The following is an 18,599-nucleotide window of genomic DNA, read 5'->3' as shown; positions in this document are numbered from 1 at the left end:
GACTCCCAGGGCTGGACCATGAACCAAAATACCACTACTGGCAATTCGGCTTCCCAATCAAAGCCTCCTCATAAATGTTAGTGATTACAGTCAATTTTCTGCATTACAAAGTTTACTCAGTCATTATGGGACCACAACATCATCACTTTCATTTTTATTTACCAGAGAATTTGCAAGGCTGTGAATTTTTATCTCCTAAATTCTTGTTTTCCCACTTAATTTGAAGCTATCTCTACCTGTTATGTGATAGTTTGAATAGTTTCACTGGGTGCAGTGTATAACTGGCCGCTGCAACTGTATGTTATTCCATATTGAATGAAAGAGCAAATTGTTGTTTATGATGCTATTAAAGGTTTCAGTTAACTTGTAACCATTTGCTGACTTCTGTCCATAGGCACAGCCCACCCTGAACAGCCTAGTTAGCGTCTCTGTAATTGTGATCACTTTTGATTCAGTTTTGTCCAGCCCCCTGTCTGTGTAAGGGAGGTAGACTGCTCCACATCAGGCTCCAGCTGTGTAGTGTATAAGGAAATGTCCACAGACAGCCTAAGTAAGAACAGTTGCCACTTCTCTGTAGGTAAACCTGCTTACATGACTGAGGTTATGTGGAATGCTGTTGGTCTCTCTCTCTCTCCCACCCACCCCCATTCTCAGCCCCCTTTAGCTTCCCTCAAACCTCAGTTAGAAGGACTGATTCTAACAGAACTCTAACACATTCATAACACACCTTCTCTGCTGAGATATACAAAATCTAGGAGTTTGGTTGTAACATTTTGTCATTTTGAGTCTTTTGACATCTAAGGTTGCTCCAGACTTGGAGGACCAGGGGGGAAAGACAGAGTTGTTCACTGTCTGGCCAGACCTCAGTTAAAGGGCAAAAGGAGTTGCATAATATAATGGCGGCTCACATTCCATTTCCTAAATTGCTGTTTTCCCTGGCTGGAGAGCAACTTGAGGGTCTTGGCGCCATCTAGTGACTGATGTCTTTAATTAAGACAGTTGTTTATGTAACGGTTATGGAAGAGCACAGTGGAAAGCATCTACTGGTTTGTGCATATAATTCCAGTTTTCTTTTCTTAAAATAAGTGTTTTGTTATTCTTCAGCCCTGAGTCAGTTGAAGCAAGTCCTGCCGTGAATGAGAAAAACTACAACAACCACAGCTGTGGGAGTGCACAGAGTCATGGGTATCGGGGACTACCATATGCTGTGAGTTCATACAGTTCTTTTCTAATCATCAGTTCTAATCATAGCATGTGTTATCGTACGAATTTAGTAGTACTCAGTTAATCAAAAATAAGTTCCCTACAATTATAAGCATTTTAAAAGCTAAAATAATAACTCAGTTTAATCTATCCAATCTTTCTTGTTTCTAATCTTTTCAAGTTCTGTGTTCTATTAAAATAGAACAGTAAGAGTTAAACTAAGGATTGGTGGTGCTTCTAGTTTGATGAGATACACGAATGTCTATCCTACTAGTCTTCTGTAACCGCAAACTATTTCTGTTATTAACAGCTGTACTGTTTCACATACCTGTTTTTTTGCCCTCATTTTCATTCGTCTCCATTTTCCGTTTCCCTTTTTGCCTGAACACCCGTTGTTTGAAGATGCAACAGTCTTCCGTTGTGTGTTGTCAGGATCACAACTATGGCGCGCCCCCTCCCCCCACCCCACCCGCCTCCCCGCTCTCCCAAACCATCATTCCCCGCATGGATCTCAATGGCGTGGTACGCGGCTCCCGCTATCACGAAACTACTGAGGACAACTCTGCTGACAGCGACAGCTCCTCAGAGGAGGACGGGGCTGTGGCCAGCTGGTGTCACTGCAGCCTGACGCCCGATGGCCTGCTCATCAAATGTGACAGCTGCAGGTGAGAAATGAAAAACCTGCCCAGTCTGGATCCTGGAACATAAGTTCCATCTGCTGTATCCAGTGCAAGACGTTCCAAACAGTCTTGGAAATTTGAGAAAGGACAGTGAAGTGCATCAAACCAAAGTTCCACCATTGAGAAAAGCAGTACACTTTTAAAGGCCTGATTTTTAGATATTTTCTGTTCAAATTTAATGCATAGTGTTTTTTATTTTAATAGTGCCAAACAAAATTCTGGTAGTGTGACCACACTGCAACATGGTGTGAAACCCTTCACAACTGTCATTGGTCAAAATGCAGCAAGTGTTCATGTTCTGTCCATTTGTCAGCTGCATAATCCAAATTGTGTCTCGAAACCTCAAAATCCTCAGGCTCAGTTAAATTGTTCAGTTATGTGCTTGGCCTTTTAGTCTGTTCAGCAATTTGTTGCTACAGTCTGCTGATTGGATATTGTCATGTGCTTTGCAACAACGTCCTGATTTACATTATGTGCTGATGTGTTTTATGGCCTTTTTGTTACAGGGGACTTGATAGGAGGAAAGGAGCAGAAGGCCAGCACAGAAAAACAGAAAATGTCTCAGGTACATTGTCGGTAGTAATTTGTATCGTGCAAAATTAATGATGAATGAATTAATTTCCCCATGTTAACAGATGATTCTTTAACTTTGTTTTTTTTATTTAGCTGGAGAGAGCAGTGCCACTGAGAGTGGTGATGAAGAGGTGTCACCCTCCACTATCTCCTACACCGCCACCCAGCATACACCAACTAGCATCAAACTTACTGTCAACCGGGTCAAAAGAAGTAAATCTAAAAAGCGGAAGAAGAGTACAGAAAAGGCTCGTGGAACGCCAAAGGGCAAGAAGGTCAAGGTATACAAACTGCAGAGAAGCACAGTGGAATTAGTATGAGTCAAGTTGACAGATCGAAGAAACTGATTAAAGCTAAGCCCAATGTGAAAGTTCTATTTTTTGATACAAGATTGCCACATTTTCTTTTTGATTTGAGAATATGTCCATGTATTGATCTAGGATGATTTTCTTTCTTTCAGGCTTTCAGAGAGGGTTCTCGGAAGTCCATGAGGATGAAAGTAAGATTGGAGTTAACCTGACATTTGTTAAGTTAGGTTTCACTCAGTTCTACCAACCCCAGCTGTCAAAACCTGCTTTATCTTTTCTTCTGTCTAGAACTCAATCACTGAGGCTAATGTGTTGGATGAGAACACAGCAGAGGGATGGGAGAGCAGGATCCGCCAGTGGACAGACCAGTATGAGGAGGCTCTGGCCAACCAGTACAGCGCTGATGTCCAGACACTTCTCCAGCTTCACCGCACTGCCAGCAACACTGTCTCAAAGGCCGAGAGCGGCGCCGCAACTCCTCCTTCCACCACACAGATCCACGCCTCAGTCGAGGCCATGGACACCATAAACCGTACTGAACTGGCCTGCAACAACACAGTGCTGGGCTCACAGATGCAGGTCAGCCAGAGTTCTGATCCAAACTCACAGTTGCACTTTGGGATCAAACAGTATATTGATTCATCTCACGCTACAGTGCATGCACATGCAGCAGTAACTTTCCAAAAGATGCAATTAAGCGGCAACTCGCCAATAATAATTCAGCCCTCAATAACACATTGTATAAACCATTTAACAGAATGATAAAGATCACATCAGAGCATTTTTGTGTGAATGTTTTCCTGCATTTACAAATAAACAACATGTTATTTGCTGTCAATAGCTCCAGTTGGGGCGGGTAACACGGGTTCAGAAACACAGGAAGATCCTCCGAGCAGCCAAGAATCTGGAACCTGATACACTCATCATTGAATACCGGGGAAAGGTCATGCTCAAACAACAATTTGAAGTCAACGGGCACTTCTTCAAAAAGTAAGAGATCATGTTAGATGTGTTAATGGACCACTGTGCTATCAATACATTTAGTATTTGAGTCCACACACAGCTGGATTCCAGTGTTGTTTCACCTGTATGTTGATACCATTGTCGTCATATTTTTCTAGGCCCTACCCATTTGTGTTGTTCTACTCAAAGTTTAATGATGTAGAGATGTGTGTTGATGCAAGGACCTTTGGAAATGATGCTCGTTTCATCAGGAGGTCATGTACACCCAATGCTGAGGTCAGCCCCCAAGCTTTTTTAAAATCCCAGTGCTTGCTGTTGCTTTTTTTTTTTTTTTAAACTAAGATGCATATGTTCCCTTTCCCAGGTTCGTCATATGATTGCTGAGGGTATGATCCATCTCTGTATCTATGCCATTGGTCAAATCACAAAGGACGCTGAGGTCACCATTGGATTTGACTACGAGTTCAATAGCTGGTCAGTACTGCTCATCAACCTATATCTGTCTTCCCACCTGCCTTTATACTGCCCACTAGTAAACCTCCATCCCCATAAAAGCAACACAGGTCAAATCCAAACGTCCATGCAACATTCACATCAAGTACATTAGCGGTAATGGTCCAATTCCTGACTCAAAACATACAGTAGATATTAATTCAACTTAGTTGTTATCAGGAGAGACACAGGTATTGATTTTGCTTTGGTGTACCTAAAAACTGTAGGTTGATCTTGTTGCTGCTACAGAATGTCTTCCATCCTCTGGTATTTTCTCCAGTGTAATCTTCTCCTCTTTCATACCAAATCACCAGTAATTACAAAGTGGACTGTGCCTGCCATAAGGGCAACCAGAACTGCCCGGTTCAGAAGCACAACCTGAGCCCCAGGGAGAGCTTGCTGAGTCCCCCCTCCCTACCACCCCCCTCCCCTCCGGTTGGTGCTGAGACCCGACGAAGAAAAGCCCGGAGAAGAGAGCTGGAGGGCTGCCTTGCAGGTGACAGCAACCAGACCTTGGATCAGCACCAGGAGGCCAAAGAACTGCAGGGGACAAGTGACACAGAGGTGTGTGTGTGTGTGTGTGTGTGTGTGTGTGTGTGTGTGTGTGTGTGTGTGTGTGTGTGTGTGTGTGTGTGTGTGTGTGTGTGTGTGTGTGTGTGTGTGTGTGTGTGTGTGTGTGTCTGGCTGGCTGGCTGGCTGGCTGGCTGGCTGGCTGGCTGGCTAAAATTAAGGGATCTTACAAATAAATCTGTTCAACAATCAAGTTAAACAACAAAATCTGTCTATCAGTCTTAGATGTACGGCCATCCAATATTAAAGTTCGAAAACTGGCCTTGTCCTGTTTTTAAGAAGAAAAAAACATTGCTTGTTCTTCCTGCTGGGTAAGATGTTTTCCTCATGTACTGTCATTAGGAGAGACTGCTGGACAATGTAAAGGTGGAAGAGGGAGAGGATGGAGAGGTGGATGAAAATGGGGTCGCCATCTCCAGTAAAAGAGTATGACATTTTAAATATTTTGATAATTATTGAAAAGACTGAATCTTTCAGGTAATTCTCTGACACTGCCTGTGTAACTGTGTAACTTTGTTTTTCTGCTTATTCATGCAGACAAGTAACAGTCTGGAAAGGAGGCGGAGGAGAGTTGGAGGCACAGAGATAAAAGAGGAGGGTGTGGAAACTGAGGATGGGGCAGGAACCCCCGCAGGGAACACCCCTATACCCCACAACACTGGAGTTGGGGTCAGCACACGACGCACCACCTATGTTATGGTCAGTGAGAGAAGTCAAATAGTTTCTGTATCTGTGAGTCGATCTTTGTCACATTTGTAATTAATCCTGTTTTTTATCCTCTTCAGGAAACACCATCTATTGAAGAAAAGACCTCATTACCCAACCTGCCTGCCCCAATTGCTCCTCCTAAACCTGCACGACCTACCAAGCCTCGGCCCAAAAGTCGGATTTCTCGCTACCGGTCAAGCTCATCCCAGCGTGCCCGGCGACAGCGTCAAACCCTCGCCCAGCAGGCGGCTGCAGCAATGGCAGGAACGCCATCATCAGCTGATCAGGGTGCTGCTCTGGACGAGGAGGGATCTCAGGGCCCATATGGTGCTGAACATGGCCACGGAGAGAGCAGTCTGGGCGGTCATCTCCTAGATGGAGATGGGCAGGGTCTGAACTGCATCAATAGAGGCAATTTGCGCTACCCCAAGACCAAGAAGGTTAGAGGACGTTAGATTTTGTAGAAATTATTTGTAGGATTTTGGCTATTGTAGAAGAGAGTAAAGTCCTTGCATCATTTATGTTTCTCTTTGCTCTCAGTACCTGGTGACAGAGTGGTTAAATGACAAGGTCCCTGGAGGGGAGAAGGTCCACCAAGAGGTGCCTGTTGAGCGCCCACTGCGGATAACCACTGACCCCACGGTGCTGGCCACCACCCTCAACATGCTGCCAGGCCTCTCCCATTCATCGCTCATCTGCACCACACCCAGACACTACGTCCGCTTCGGCTCCCCCTTCAACCCTGAGCGACGCCGGCCCCGCCCACTCCAAATGGATGGCACTTATGGCTGCTACAAGAAGGTAAGAAATGCAGCAAAGTGTTGTAAAAGGATGGAGTATTTGTATATAAAATGCCTGTGAATGTGGTTGTCCTTAGCAAATCCACATTGAGTGCCAGTGCTGTTACAAGCCTGTCTGCAGCTCATTCCTCGAAAGCTGAATACAGTCACATATAACACTGTTGAATTACTGTTGTTTTGATGCAGAGATGGATAAAGCAGCTGGAGGATGAGAGTTGTTCTGCCAGTGTGGAGGACGGCACAGAGTCCACCTCCTCCCAACAAAGTACCAGTAGTAGATCCACCCCCAACCCCCTGTCCAGTGGTATGTACATCATCACCTCCATCTGGATGACTCATTCAGCGCTGCAAATCGAAGAACTATAGATCAGAACTAAGCAGCTGGGTGGTACTATTAGTACAAGTACAACTTAATGTAGAGTGCTTTCTTCATGTAACTGCAGTCCAGTGTTGTTCTCATCATGTGTTTCTATACTTAAACACTGGAAGTGTATTCTTGTTTTTCACCTTAAGTGTAATTTTTCCACACTTTGTGCTTTTAAATCACAGAAATAAACGCACCATTTAAAAAGCGCCGCTTCAAGTATATGGCAGAGACAACACCAGCACCCTCAGACCATCTGCTTCGCCCACTGTCACCCATCACACCGCCGCTCCCAGAGGACTCCCTCCACCCGCTGCTCCACAACCCCTGTGGCTCCTTGCTGCCCAACGGCCTGGTCTACTCACCCATGCCCTCGCTGCCCGCCAGTCGCTGCAACACACCGCTGCAATTTGAAGTAAGAACCCAACCCCAACAACACCTAGATACACAATTTCTTACCATCCATCCATTACCATCCTGTTGCTCTACCATCTTTTTCTTTCTGACATTGCACAGAAGTGTCATATGAGCACAGTCTAGAAGGACATTCACCTCAGACAGTTTGCTTACGTTCATGAGGAATTGCTGTATGAAACATGTCCAAAATGAAAATCTTGGCTTCAGGGCTTTTTGCTACTCAAGAGGCAGATTGTCCAAATATAGTCAGTTATAGTTGTGAAGTTTCTAATAGCCTTTGCTTTTCTCTCAAGAACATATCATCCCCTGAGGCGTCTCCTGTTCACCGGCCAGAGTCCATCTCTCCTGAGGTATGCTCCTATCTCTGTGCCTCTAACTCTTCTAATGCAAACGGTTAAGTGCTATTAACTACTGATTTGTTTACTCAAAATTGTCTCTATCTAATTGTCCTCTCCCTCCGTCAGCCATGTCTTCAGACAGACTTTGACATCCCTCGGCCTCAGTTCCCAGACCTGTCACTGCCCTCCAGCTTGGAGAGCCCTGCGGGTGTGACCTCAGATGACTTTTCCCTTCCTGGAGGCCTCTCAGGCCATGATTCACAGGGCCCACCGTCTCTCGGCACCAGTTCCCTAAACCCAGTGTCCTGTCCTCCCTCAGACCTAACCCCCCAAAACAGGGAGCAGGCCTTCAGGACAGAGTTCAACCTCATATACACCTGCTCCCCCCTCAATGCAAACCTGGGAAACCCTTTGGCCACTGACCGCCGACTCTCCCAGTCAGAAGGTGGCTTCTCCCCAGCAGAGTCCTTTCACAGCTCCATAAGTGGCCAGGGACTGCTGGGAGATGTGGGCCTTGGCTCCATGTCACCATACAGCGAGCCTCATTATGGGGGAGGCTATCCAGACAGTGGCACACCTCCTCACACCAACAACCCACCACAAAAGAAGAAGGCAAGTTCTCCAAGTCTTAATGATAAGAATGTGAAAACTGTTTTGGAATTGGGTACTTTTTCAGGTAAATTTTAAGGTGTTTCATCTGTTCTTTTCAAGCACGAATGACTTTGAGTGTGGTATGTGCAAACTGAAAAGCCAAACCTCATGATGTGCTTCTCCCCTTGCTCTTTGTTTGCCCGTTGACTGTCTTAAATATATCAATTGGTCCCTTGTGTCAGGTGGTCAAGTCCAAAAGCAACAGGCTTTTAAAGAAACATATTTAACCATTTTATGTGTATATCTGAAATGATTCGACTCTGTAGCTTTGTCCCTTCCTCCCCTTCCCTCCCCCTCCTCTCCCTCAGTCTCCTTCCTCCCCCTCGTTGCTCCTTGACACTTTTTGCCAAGTCTCTCTTCCACTTTTCTTCCAAGGCAGAGGGCCAACCAGCATACCATTAGTCTGCTGACAGGGAAGCCAGATTACCAGGCTATAGCTGTAAGAAGTGAATACAAGCCAGTACAAAATATGGTGAATATTCTCCCTACAACTACATCTTTAGAAGTGTGCATGTAAATATTGTTTCTTTGCATCTGCATACAACACCCACCCATGCTCCAACAGCTCCGCCCCCTCCCCTCCTCCAAACCTACATTGAGTTATGATGCTATAGTTTTGAGCAGGAATTTTAAGTTATGCCATTTCAGTCAAGTTCATTGAAATGTGTAAAGGTTCATCCATTGCCTTCAACGTGAGAGGCCGATGGTCCATGAATCCTCATGATGGTGTTGAGATGAAGCCCATGTGTCTCTGCTCCATCTCATCCGTGGCTCTTCAAACTGTGATCCATTCAGTGCTACTAAAAGCAAGGCTAAATTCGCCAGTGTGGTTCATTGCAAAGGAAACATTCAATAATGCTAGGCACTATGGGAAAGCTCTGGGGCTCAGGGTAGATTGATGATGCTACAAATGGATGTTTCTGGGAGTTGTTTATGTAAAGATTCATCTGTCATGATCAAGCAAATATAATGTTAGATGGAGCTGACAGGTTTATGCAGCTGGTCACATCACATAGTCCTGTAAATGTAAGGGTAGAAATAAGGTGGTGCAATTGAAAAACCAGTGGTTGCTGCTAGCATTGTTGCCCTAGAACTCATCATGTCAGACAAGCCAAGCTAGACATTGAGACAGATGTCTAAATGAACGTGAGCATATGAAAATATATGAACATAAAATATCTCACATCCTGTCCTTCAGGGTACTGTACCAATATCAGCTCTCCTTATGACCTGCTTATGTCCCTCATTAATATTCTCACTGTCACTCAGATTTTCTTATTATTCAGAATTAGCTTGAAGTGACTCATGACTCCAGTTTAGCCGTAATTGGGTCAGTTGACCCATCCAGAGAGCAGAGCAAAGTCAATACAGTGTAGAACAGTTCTATTTTATTTTTGTAACTCAATCCTTTGGCTCTGTCAGTTGTAATAAGACTGTTCTTCATGCCATAATAAGCACTGCTAAGATTTTGAGATGTGGCAACAACGTTAATGGTTCCAATGGCACTGGATGCACAAGCAGTCAGATCATCACATAGGTTCTAGAATAGAACCAATAGATTAGCCAGATTATCTAAAATAAAGGTGAAACTGAAAGTGAGCATACCTCAAATGGTGCTGCAGAATCACCAAGTGACTCAAATGGATGTTTACATTGAGCGATTTGGATAATAATTACAGCATTCTTTTTGTTTTCTCTTATTTTTAAGTAAATTGTAATTAACAGTAGTTTGCCTTCAAGCAGTTGTTTGTATAGGAACAGACAACCAATCAGAGGCCCAGAGAGAAAATGTGCGGTGGCCAGCTTTCAGAGGATTTCACAAAAGACAAATCCTGAATACTGTGTATATCTGTAAAATGTAGTACAAAAAGCCATTGACAAATACAATAGGACACTCGCAGTAATGCGTCCACTGAAGACGATGTTGATATTTAGTGCTTGGTAGTAATTCCAGACCCTGACTTCTAGTCCTCATGACGACACCGCTGTCTTCTACACTCTCCCTTATATATCACAACGATGCAGGCAAGAGCCATCCATGTCAGCACCTGACTGTGCGGTCATCATCCCCCCCCCACCTCTTTCATATATCCCCCGTTCCCACAAGCCTTTTCTGTGTCATGATGACATTAAGCTGGGATGAGTGCTCTCATTCTCATTGTTAATAGTGGAGATGTGTGTATATGTTGTGTGTGTGCTCAGACTGTGAGCACCTGTTTCTGTGGATGTTGATATGAGTGTTTGTGTAGTTGTTGTTTCAGCGTGGTTGCATCATTGCGTGGTGCATTGAAAGTTGCCTGCTCTTTCGTCAAAGCTTTGGATGCTGTATGTTACTAACAGTGCATTCAGAACACACAAACTGTGGTCTGCAGTATGCTGTATTTGAGCCTTTCTCATGGCAAGAAGTAAAGGACTGGAGCAAAAACAGATGCATACAATGTCATTTTCATATAAAAGGTGATTTCCATGGTGATAAAGGTGTGTTTTTCTTTCTGTCACATTGAATAGTTGTAAATACGCTTTCCAGGTGAGTCCTCCATGGTGTGGTGCATGCGGTCTGCCCATCACTCAGTTTTGGCGAATGATGTGATTCAGTCAGCGGCCCAACATCAGTGTGAATGACAACAAGTTGTGCGTTAAACTTGTACATCAGACTGTGTGTCAGTCCTGCAACAGCAGGTATTTAACAGCACTTCTCTCTCTGCTGCTTCAGGTGTCTTTGCTGGAGTACCGTAAGAGGAAGCAGGGAAGCGGTCGCGACTCAGAGCCAGTGGGGAGCAGCTCATCTCTGGGCAACACGCCCACCCGGCCTGGCTCCCACTACATCCAGGACTCCCATCATCCCCATTCCCATCAGCAGATGCAGCCCCCTGCCTCCCCACACAGCTCCTTCTCTTCCTCAGCACACATGTCCATCCCACAGATAGAGGAGGTCAGTCCTCCAGACCACCAGGGCTCGTCGGTGCAGTGCAGACGCCAGGACAACAACCAGTGGTGAGAGGCCCACAATGCTGCTCACTAAATTTAAGACACCTTTCAGTGCATGTCACGTCAGCTGGAAGTTGTCATGTTTTAAAAGCTGTCTGATAAATTAGTGGATAGTAGAGTTGACTGGCAGATGACCTCTGGATTTGGATTTTTTCCAAGGATGGTCCCCACTACTGTTGAACGTCTAAGGGAAGGTCAGGGGGTTCTGGAGCGAGTGCTCAGAAGCATCAAGATGGAGCGGAGTTACAAGAGGAGTGATGGCCCGGCAGAGAAGGAATCTGGTATGAAGACATTATGCAGAAGAAAACGTACAGCAGTATATGTTGTTTCAACTTCCCAAATGGAATGCTTGTGTCACTGCTGGAGCTGAGAATCCTTTCTGTGTTTGCAGATACAGATCGATATGAGGTGCAGGCAGCGTCCATGGCTTCTCCCATGAAGAGTCCGCACAGATACAGTCCCTCTGTGTACTCACACCAGGTAGTCTGGACAAGCTTCCTGTATCATTTGTTCCCCAACCACCCGTGTGCAGACAGTTTGTTTGCAACAGTGATATCAGTATACAAGCTGCCTGATGACCATTTGCCTCATTTAGTTTATTTCTGCGTTGATTTGTATTGAAGATACACTCAATTTCATCGTTCAAATCTTCAGTGCATTTTGGCAGCACTTTCCTCTGGATTTGATATGCTGCCCATGATGTCAGACCAATGCTGCTTTTAAATGATATGGAAGTAATGAGCTGTTACTGACCTACAACACAGACATTTAAACATTCAGGTGCTAATTATAGAGTTATGAGTGGAAATCCTGCATTTTTCTGAAGGTCCTGTATATCCAGCCATATTTATCCATATTTAGCCCCACACCAGTAAACACAAGATAAATATGATATTATTTTATTATTCAGTTTGGGAATGAAACAAAATTAGTTAGTAGCTGCAGATACCATCTTGATTTGTCCAGTTGCATGAATGCTTATGTCATGGGAATCTCTCACAACACAGCCCTGAAATGCAGCCTCAGAAATATGTCAGTCACAAAGAGTGAATGTTTTTTGTGTGTGTTCAGTCATCAGAGAGCCACCGGCAGACAGACAGCCCTTCGTTCCTCCAGCAGACCTCCAACTCTCCATTCCGGGGTTCCTATAGTCCCTCGTCAGGCCAGAGCCTCTACCCACGCCTCCCCTCCTCTCACCCGGGACTGTCCCAGGACCATCCTCCATCCTCCTATCCCAGTCACAACCCCACCCCAACCTCCTCCTCAGACTCCAGGCTGCCAGCGGGCCCTCTACACCAGCAGAGTGGCAGCAGTAATGTGGACGGAGGCCACAGCTACAGCAACAGCCACTTAAAAGCGAGCCTTTTGAACAGCAGCAGCCTGATGGGGACTCCCACCCCAGGACCCAGGGCCCATGGGCAGACTAAAATGGACTCGGGTGCCCAGGCCCCCAGAGGGAGTCAGCAGCAGGCATCTCGCAGCCTGAAGTCAGGCAGTCCGGGCCAGACAGCGCTGCAGGCCGGCTCCAGGCTGCTGTCAGCCTCCGGACCGACACACTACCCGCAGCGAGGGACAAGCCTCAGTCAGTTCCAGCACTCCCCTCTCCAGGGACCTGGAGTAAGGACACAGTCAGGAAGCTTTTAGGACCTTGTTCAAGTGTGTGTGTATGTGTGTGAGTGAGTGTGTGCGCGTGAGTGTGTACGAAGCTGCGAACCTCCTCAACCCCTAAAGCTGCAAGGAAATGGAGTTCAGGGAGTCTGAGGAGGGGAAATGTACAGACCTAAGAGGAGCAAAGACTTCTTTACAGATTTCTCTTTTTCTTATTTTCAGTCTTTTCTTTCTTTATTTTCAGGAAAAAAAACAACAAATTATCACATTCTGCACAAAGCTAATCATTGACTTTGGACGTCATTATGGAATCAGTGGAAAAAGCGATTTGGACACATTCTAAAAAAAAAAAAAAAAAAACATGAATCACATGTAACTTGAAATTGTCCCCAGTGTTTCCTCATGTGCCAAACTGTGCAAACAGGCTCTATAGTACCGGAAAGTTTCAACTTCCACACAAATGTCTGTACAAAGTTCAAAAAAGCTCTACATGTCATCAGGGCACCCAGGTTGGATAAATGCTGAGATGCACATGTAACTGAAAGCAGGAGTTGTTTTACTTTCATTTTTTTTGGTCAGCATTACTTTTGGATTTGGCAAGTGGCCGAGTCTGTGCTGCAGTAAATACGTGTTTGATTTGGAAAGGGGGAAATAATGCAAGCAAAAGCGACATGTTGATCGTCCGTTCTAAAGATGCATTGGAGAGGCAGGGAGTAGGGGCTCTTCCTGGATACGATCATTCCATGTGATTACCAGCCTCCGTGTTCTCTCACTAAACATGAAAACAGCCCGTCTTTTGTCAAGGTTCTCCGTCTGTTCCAGTGTTCTGTTGTTTTGGGTTCTCTTCTGTTCTCTCATCCCCACTGGACTGTTTTGACTTCACATTAGGACTACTTCACTGTAGACTTCTGATATTGTACTTGAGACATACAGGTCTTATGAATCATGGTGCTGCATTCATTTTTTTTCCAATAAATTTGAAATCTAGTTATGTTCCCCACATGTGGTTGCATTCATCTTGTCATTATATCAGTTTTGTTTTTCTCCAAATTCATGCTAATCATTGAAGTGATGGGTTGCAGGAACAAAATAAGAGGCAGATAATCCAACATAATTTCGAAGTTAAAATGTTTGGTTTGACTGTTTTTATCCTGTAGAATATATACATAGATCTATATATAGATCTATCTATATATAGATCTATATATAGATCTATCTATGCATAGATCTATATATAGATCTATATATAGATATAATTTCTTTTTTTTCCCTGACCAATCCTTGCATTCCATGTGACACCAAGGAAAACTGGGGAAGGGATCTCTGAGCGAGTGTTTGGATTGTTTATAAAAACCTAGGTTAAAAAAAGCTGCTATGTTCTCCCGTGAGAGCTGCTTCCCTTTCCACAGAATGCTGTATTTTTATTTTTCCTTTTAACTCTGATCCTCATAAACTGACTTGTAAGAAAGAGACGGTTCTCCTGACCGCCGCAGTGGGACCTCAGACCAACGTTAAGCTGACAGGTGGGCAGCAGCAGGAGTTGCCCTCTCCTCCCTCTGAGACTTTTGTTTTGGACCGAATGTGGAAAACAGCCGCGTTTGTGTGGAAGACTTGATGAACCGATGTCCGGTCATAAGACTGGACCCTACCCACCACTACACCCCCTCTGCCCAGTCCACAAACAAACAGAAGGGTACTCATGTTACATGATTGTTTGACAAATTGAAAAAAATAAAGTTGTGACCCAAAATTAACCAGCACCTTAAAAATGAAAAAAATACAACCTAAAAGACACAATAGGACAATATGTATGATTATGTGTACTTGTATAGAAAGAAATGTGATATAGACTTGTATGGAGAAAATATAGTACACTGAATTTATCGCATGATATTTGTTTTTAGGGTCAGAGTGACCAACTTTGTCAGACGGTTGGAAGCTAATCATTGGGTCTGTTCCTGGATTCCTCCAAAAACCAGACACTGCATTCTCTTTTTGTTTTGTAAAGTTCATTCTGTTGGTTTGGTTTTATTTTTACACAGATCATAGTAGTAACTATTTCAATTGTTCCCCTCCACAAGGTTTAAAGAGCAAGAGATGTAATGCATTTTGATAATAAAATAATCATGATGGTAATGTATTTTGAAAACTACCATTGTGATGTCTCATTTCAGGGAGTCACTTGTATGTTTTGCACACATCACAGCAGTCTAAGCAGGGAAGATGAGGGTCCATCTGAAGAGTGTCATTCAGGGTTTACAGTGTGACTTCATTCTGTTCTGTGGCTCTCCAGTGTTTAGCTTCTTTTTGCTACTTTCCAGGATATGTTAAGAACCTGCTCACATTTCAGTGAAATTTAGTGGAAAGCTTGTGTCTGTCATTGAAACCACAATGTCTTTTCTCTCTGTTGTTTAAAGCCAAAATTAATCAGACAAAACAAAAACTCTTAAGTGTATAGTTGTGGCCGTAGAAGATGATGTGGGCTAAGCAATAAAGTGTTTTTTCCTAACTTTCTCGAACACATACACGATGCAGACCAGTTTGAGCATGCAGAATGAAGAGCTGTCACACTACTCTTCTTCAGCACCATGTTTTATTCACCAAACATTTTCAACTCAGGCCTTCATCATCCTTTCATACTTTTAACAAAATATCATTTGATGTTAATGATATTAAAGATTACAAGAAAAATATCTCTAACCGTAAGTACAGTGTATGACATTACAATCAACTTCTCATTATGTTCTCTAAAAAATGCTCCTTTTCACTTTAACCATCAGTGGGTTAAAAGGCTAAATATGCATTTTCAGTATCAGTAAATAAATTCTATATTGTGTTCATCTAATCATTCAGACATCTTTCAAAACAGTGTATTCAAATCACCTCCATCATGTAACCTTTAGTACCAAACGTATTACTAGAGCCTCAAAGTCCATCTGCGTGTGAATGTAAGACACCCATCGAAGAAGTACATTCCCAATATCTCCACAGAGATCCTGTTGGTGGAGAACAAATATAATCCAGTAGACTGCAGAAATGGCTTCGAGTCTAATTCCTCATTTCACCCTTATTGGTTCAGTGCCCACTTTAGAATTCCTCCCTTTTAATGAGTGACTTCTCCACTTCAGTCATGGGATGAAAATCACAGTGGCTTTCTTCATACACTGTTTATCAGCAATAAGATTCTGTTCTCTGTACAGGCTCATTCCTGGCCTTTGTTTTTTTTTATAATCAACTTTTGTCTCGGCCCAGTGTTCCTAATGGAGCATCAGAACTGTCTTTATCCACTAGAGGACAGCATTGAGCTACGGATGGATTCTGGAAAGAGCAGCTGTGGCTTGCTGTGGCCCAGTGTGAAATCATCACAATAGAAAGATTTAGTACTGTTGAGATGACTGTCCCTGTCTTTAATGTTAGACAGAGCATACGTACTGCAGCTTGCTCATATTTTCAGACTGTCTCTACACTGCAGAAACTCACATCATACAAATCAGCCACCTAGAGGCTATGGCTGCCTAATAGTCTTACTTTCTCTTTGGTCCATGAAGCCATATACCAATAACTAACTAGCTATTTAACTGTTAACTGTACATCGTTTAGTCAGATCTGTAAACAATTTACATTTGGATCAGGTGCATTTATTGCTGTAGCTAATTTATCTCAGTCCTCTGAATCAACAAAGACAAGATGGTTCTCACTGTCAGCGCCCTGAAAAGCATTTCCAAGGCATTTGTCGTCCACCCAAACAGTATGACACTGCAAAATCATCAGTGTTGACTCAAGCATAACACGATGCCAGTGTTTCTATCAGGGTGAGACCACTGAGCTTGGAACAGCTGCCTCTGAGCGTCAGATTACGCTCACGGACCTGAATGAGTTCCAGAAAGCATGTGGAAAAACAAATTTCCGGTGTGAGGTCTTCCCACTCTGTTTGCTTCCTCCCACAGGTGGCAGGCACACAGACACTAATTGAAGCGAGTGAGTGAACAGGTATGTTGGTGGGGAGCGGCGCTGAAGGCCACTCTGACGCCAGGTTGTCTGACTGGAGGAAAACGCACAGAGCAGATGGCTGGTCTGAGGCCTGTCAGCATGTGGAAGTCTTCATTCTCACCACTCCAGATGGCTTTTTATACACTGTCTACCAGCACAGCACTGACAGAGCCAGCAACCCACAAAGTCAGTCTGGCAGTAAAATCAGAGATTATTGGAGGATTTCATGTCTCAAAGTCCCACATAGACACACACAAACTCCTGCAGACACTGAAAAATAGTAGTACAACTTGTCACATGACACCTCCACAGGTTTGAGTTGAGTTTCCAAAGCTGCAGCCCTGTTCTGGCACCACTTTGAGTCAGGATTTACAATTTAGGATTCTTCACACAAACAATCCACACACACACACACACACACACACACACGGACTGATTATGAGACAGTTTGCAGGTTACCGATAACCCTAAAGAGCTGCTGGTGGTTGAAAACTGCAACTTTAACGCTTTGTTCACGTTGTGAGTGAGGTTGTCTTAATCTTTTTCCGCTAACCTCCATCCGGTGTGAAGCTTATTAATTGGTGGTGGCAGTTTTTTCTGCCAATCTTGCTCATTACTAATGGAAATGTGTATCTCATTCTTTCGCTGCTCAAAGTGTTTTACATCAGATTTTATATGTTTAAAAAACATGGGCAGGTTGTTCAGGCAGGCACTCCATCTTTGCCTTAACTGCACATTTAGTTTGCATTTAGAAGGGGGAGATGTTGGGCTATGTATGGAGGTGCTAGACTATTCAGAACCTCGTAAACCAGTTAAACAATTTCAAAATCAGTCAATGCAACTATTCTGATAACTGATTCATTGTTTGTCATTTTTCCCTAGATGTACACAACACGCTCTGCAGGGGGCATTAATAAATAAAAACAGAATGCAGTCAGTTGCTAATGAACTGTGTTTACTGACAGCAGTTTTACTGTTCCTGAGTCCACGTAGTAATCTCCTTAATACAGTCATGTGTTCACAAAGTGGTGAACCTCGCTCCATCCTTGCTTGTAAACGACTGAGCACCAGTTCACCTGTCAATTTCACCAGCAGGGCTACGTCACCAGCGTAAACCAGTCTGTCACACAGCGCTCCACCAGTGTATATCTGCATTTACAGAGAGACATTCTGACTTGCCATAGTACAGCAGTAACATTTCCAGTGCAGGACTTTTATTTTAATGGAGTGTTTTTCAGTGCAGTATTGGTACTTTTACTTAAGTAAAGGATCTGAATACTTCCTCCATCACTGCTAATATTTCTTTTTATGAAAACTGTCTGGCATTGCAACAGTCCAGACAAGAGAAAACCAACACATGAATCTATTTCTCTGCATCAGGAAGATTATGACATGGTCTGACATTTGCACCTGTGGCCAGATTTCTTAGGTCCAAAAATACAGACTCACTAATGCCATCACTATGCCCCAGTCTTTGTCCATGATGACACCAAGGCGTTTTACCACAGGTTCAGTCTGATTCGTCAGAGTTTTGAGTCTACTGAAAACTCCACAGGTCTGAGGTTTAATCCCTGTCCTTTGCAGTCTACATGTTGATGTATCCCTGGGCAAGATACACAACTGCAAAGTGCTCCCAGTGTGCGTGCGTGCGTGCGTGCGTGCGTGTGTGTGTGACTGTGTGAATGATTATTTCTCCTGATGAGCACGCGGGACATTACATGATAGCTTCTACCACCAGTGTGTGAATGGATGAATGTGGACTTGTGTTGTAAATCATTTTGAGTTGTCAGGTAAGACTAGGAAGTACTATAAAAATGCACTCTGTAATTCTGGATTAGAAGCTCAAAAATGTGATCATCTCTTCTCTACTTTTGACTGAGCCCTCTCATTTCCCAACAGGAAGCATCAATAACAGTCAGAGACGCTCAACCCAAGGCCACCCAACC

General features: G+C 43.9%; 1 protein-coding gene across 5 annotated transcripts in view; it reads left to right on the top strand.

Moving 5' to 3' along the window:
• Window positions 1-14,829, top strand: part of setd5 (SET domain containing 5) — a 32,951-nt gene extending 18,122 nt beyond the window's left edge. The window contains exons 3-25 of one of the 5 annotated variants that reach the window (XM_070958460.1): window positions 1,105-1,207; window positions 1,636-1,868; window positions 2,390-2,448; window positions 2,550-2,737; window positions 2,917-2,955; window positions 3,053-3,343; window positions 3,606-3,754; window positions 3,886-4,003; window positions 4,092-4,201; window positions 4,534-4,783; window positions 5,132-5,215; window positions 5,327-5,488; window positions 5,575-5,937; window positions 6,038-6,298; window positions 6,484-6,601; window positions 6,847-7,076; window positions 7,372-7,428; window positions 7,543-8,028; window positions 8,447-8,539; window positions 10,781-11,061; window positions 11,215-11,336; window positions 11,447-11,535; window positions 12,127-14,829. In XM_070958460.1, coding sequence (XP_070814561.1) covers window positions 1,105-1,207; window positions 1,636-1,868; window positions 2,390-2,448; window positions 2,550-2,737; window positions 2,917-2,955; window positions 3,053-3,343; window positions 3,606-3,754; window positions 3,886-4,003; window positions 4,092-4,201; window positions 4,534-4,783; window positions 5,132-5,215; window positions 5,327-5,488; window positions 5,575-5,937; window positions 6,038-6,298; window positions 6,484-6,601; window positions 6,847-7,076; window positions 7,372-7,428; window positions 7,543-8,028; window positions 8,447-8,539; window positions 10,781-11,061; window positions 11,215-11,336; window positions 11,447-11,535; window positions 12,127-12,699 — 4,459 coding nt within the window. In that variant the 3' untranslated portion in view covers window positions 12,700-14,829. Of the gene's footprint in view, window positions 1-1,104; window positions 1,208-1,605; window positions 1,869-2,389; window positions 2,449-2,549; window positions 2,738-2,916; window positions 2,956-3,052; window positions 3,344-3,605; window positions 3,755-3,885; window positions 4,004-4,091; window positions 4,202-4,533; window positions 4,784-5,131; window positions 5,216-5,326; window positions 5,489-5,574; window positions 5,938-6,037; window positions 6,299-6,483; window positions 6,602-6,846; window positions 7,077-7,371; window positions 7,429-7,542; window positions 8,029-8,446; window positions 8,540-10,780; window positions 11,106-11,214; window positions 11,337-11,446; window positions 11,536-12,126 lie in introns of those variants that run through there. The other 4 variants (XM_070958458.1, XM_070958463.1, XM_070958461.1 and 1 more) reach the window with 4 other exon arrangements.
• The last annotated feature ends 3,770 nt before the right edge of the window (window positions 14,830-18,599 follow it).

This window comes from Chaetodon trifascialis, chromosome 3, assembly GCF_039877785.1.
Source record: "Chaetodon trifascialis isolate fChaTrf1 chromosome 3, fChaTrf1.hap1, whole genome shotgun sequence".
NCBI classification, from domain to species: Eukaryota; Metazoa; Chordata; class Actinopteri; order Chaetodontiformes; family Chaetodontidae; genus Chaetodon; species Chaetodon trifascialis.
The sequence above is the reverse complement of the archived record's forward strand: the minus strand, read 5'-3'. Positions and strand labels throughout refer to the sequence as shown.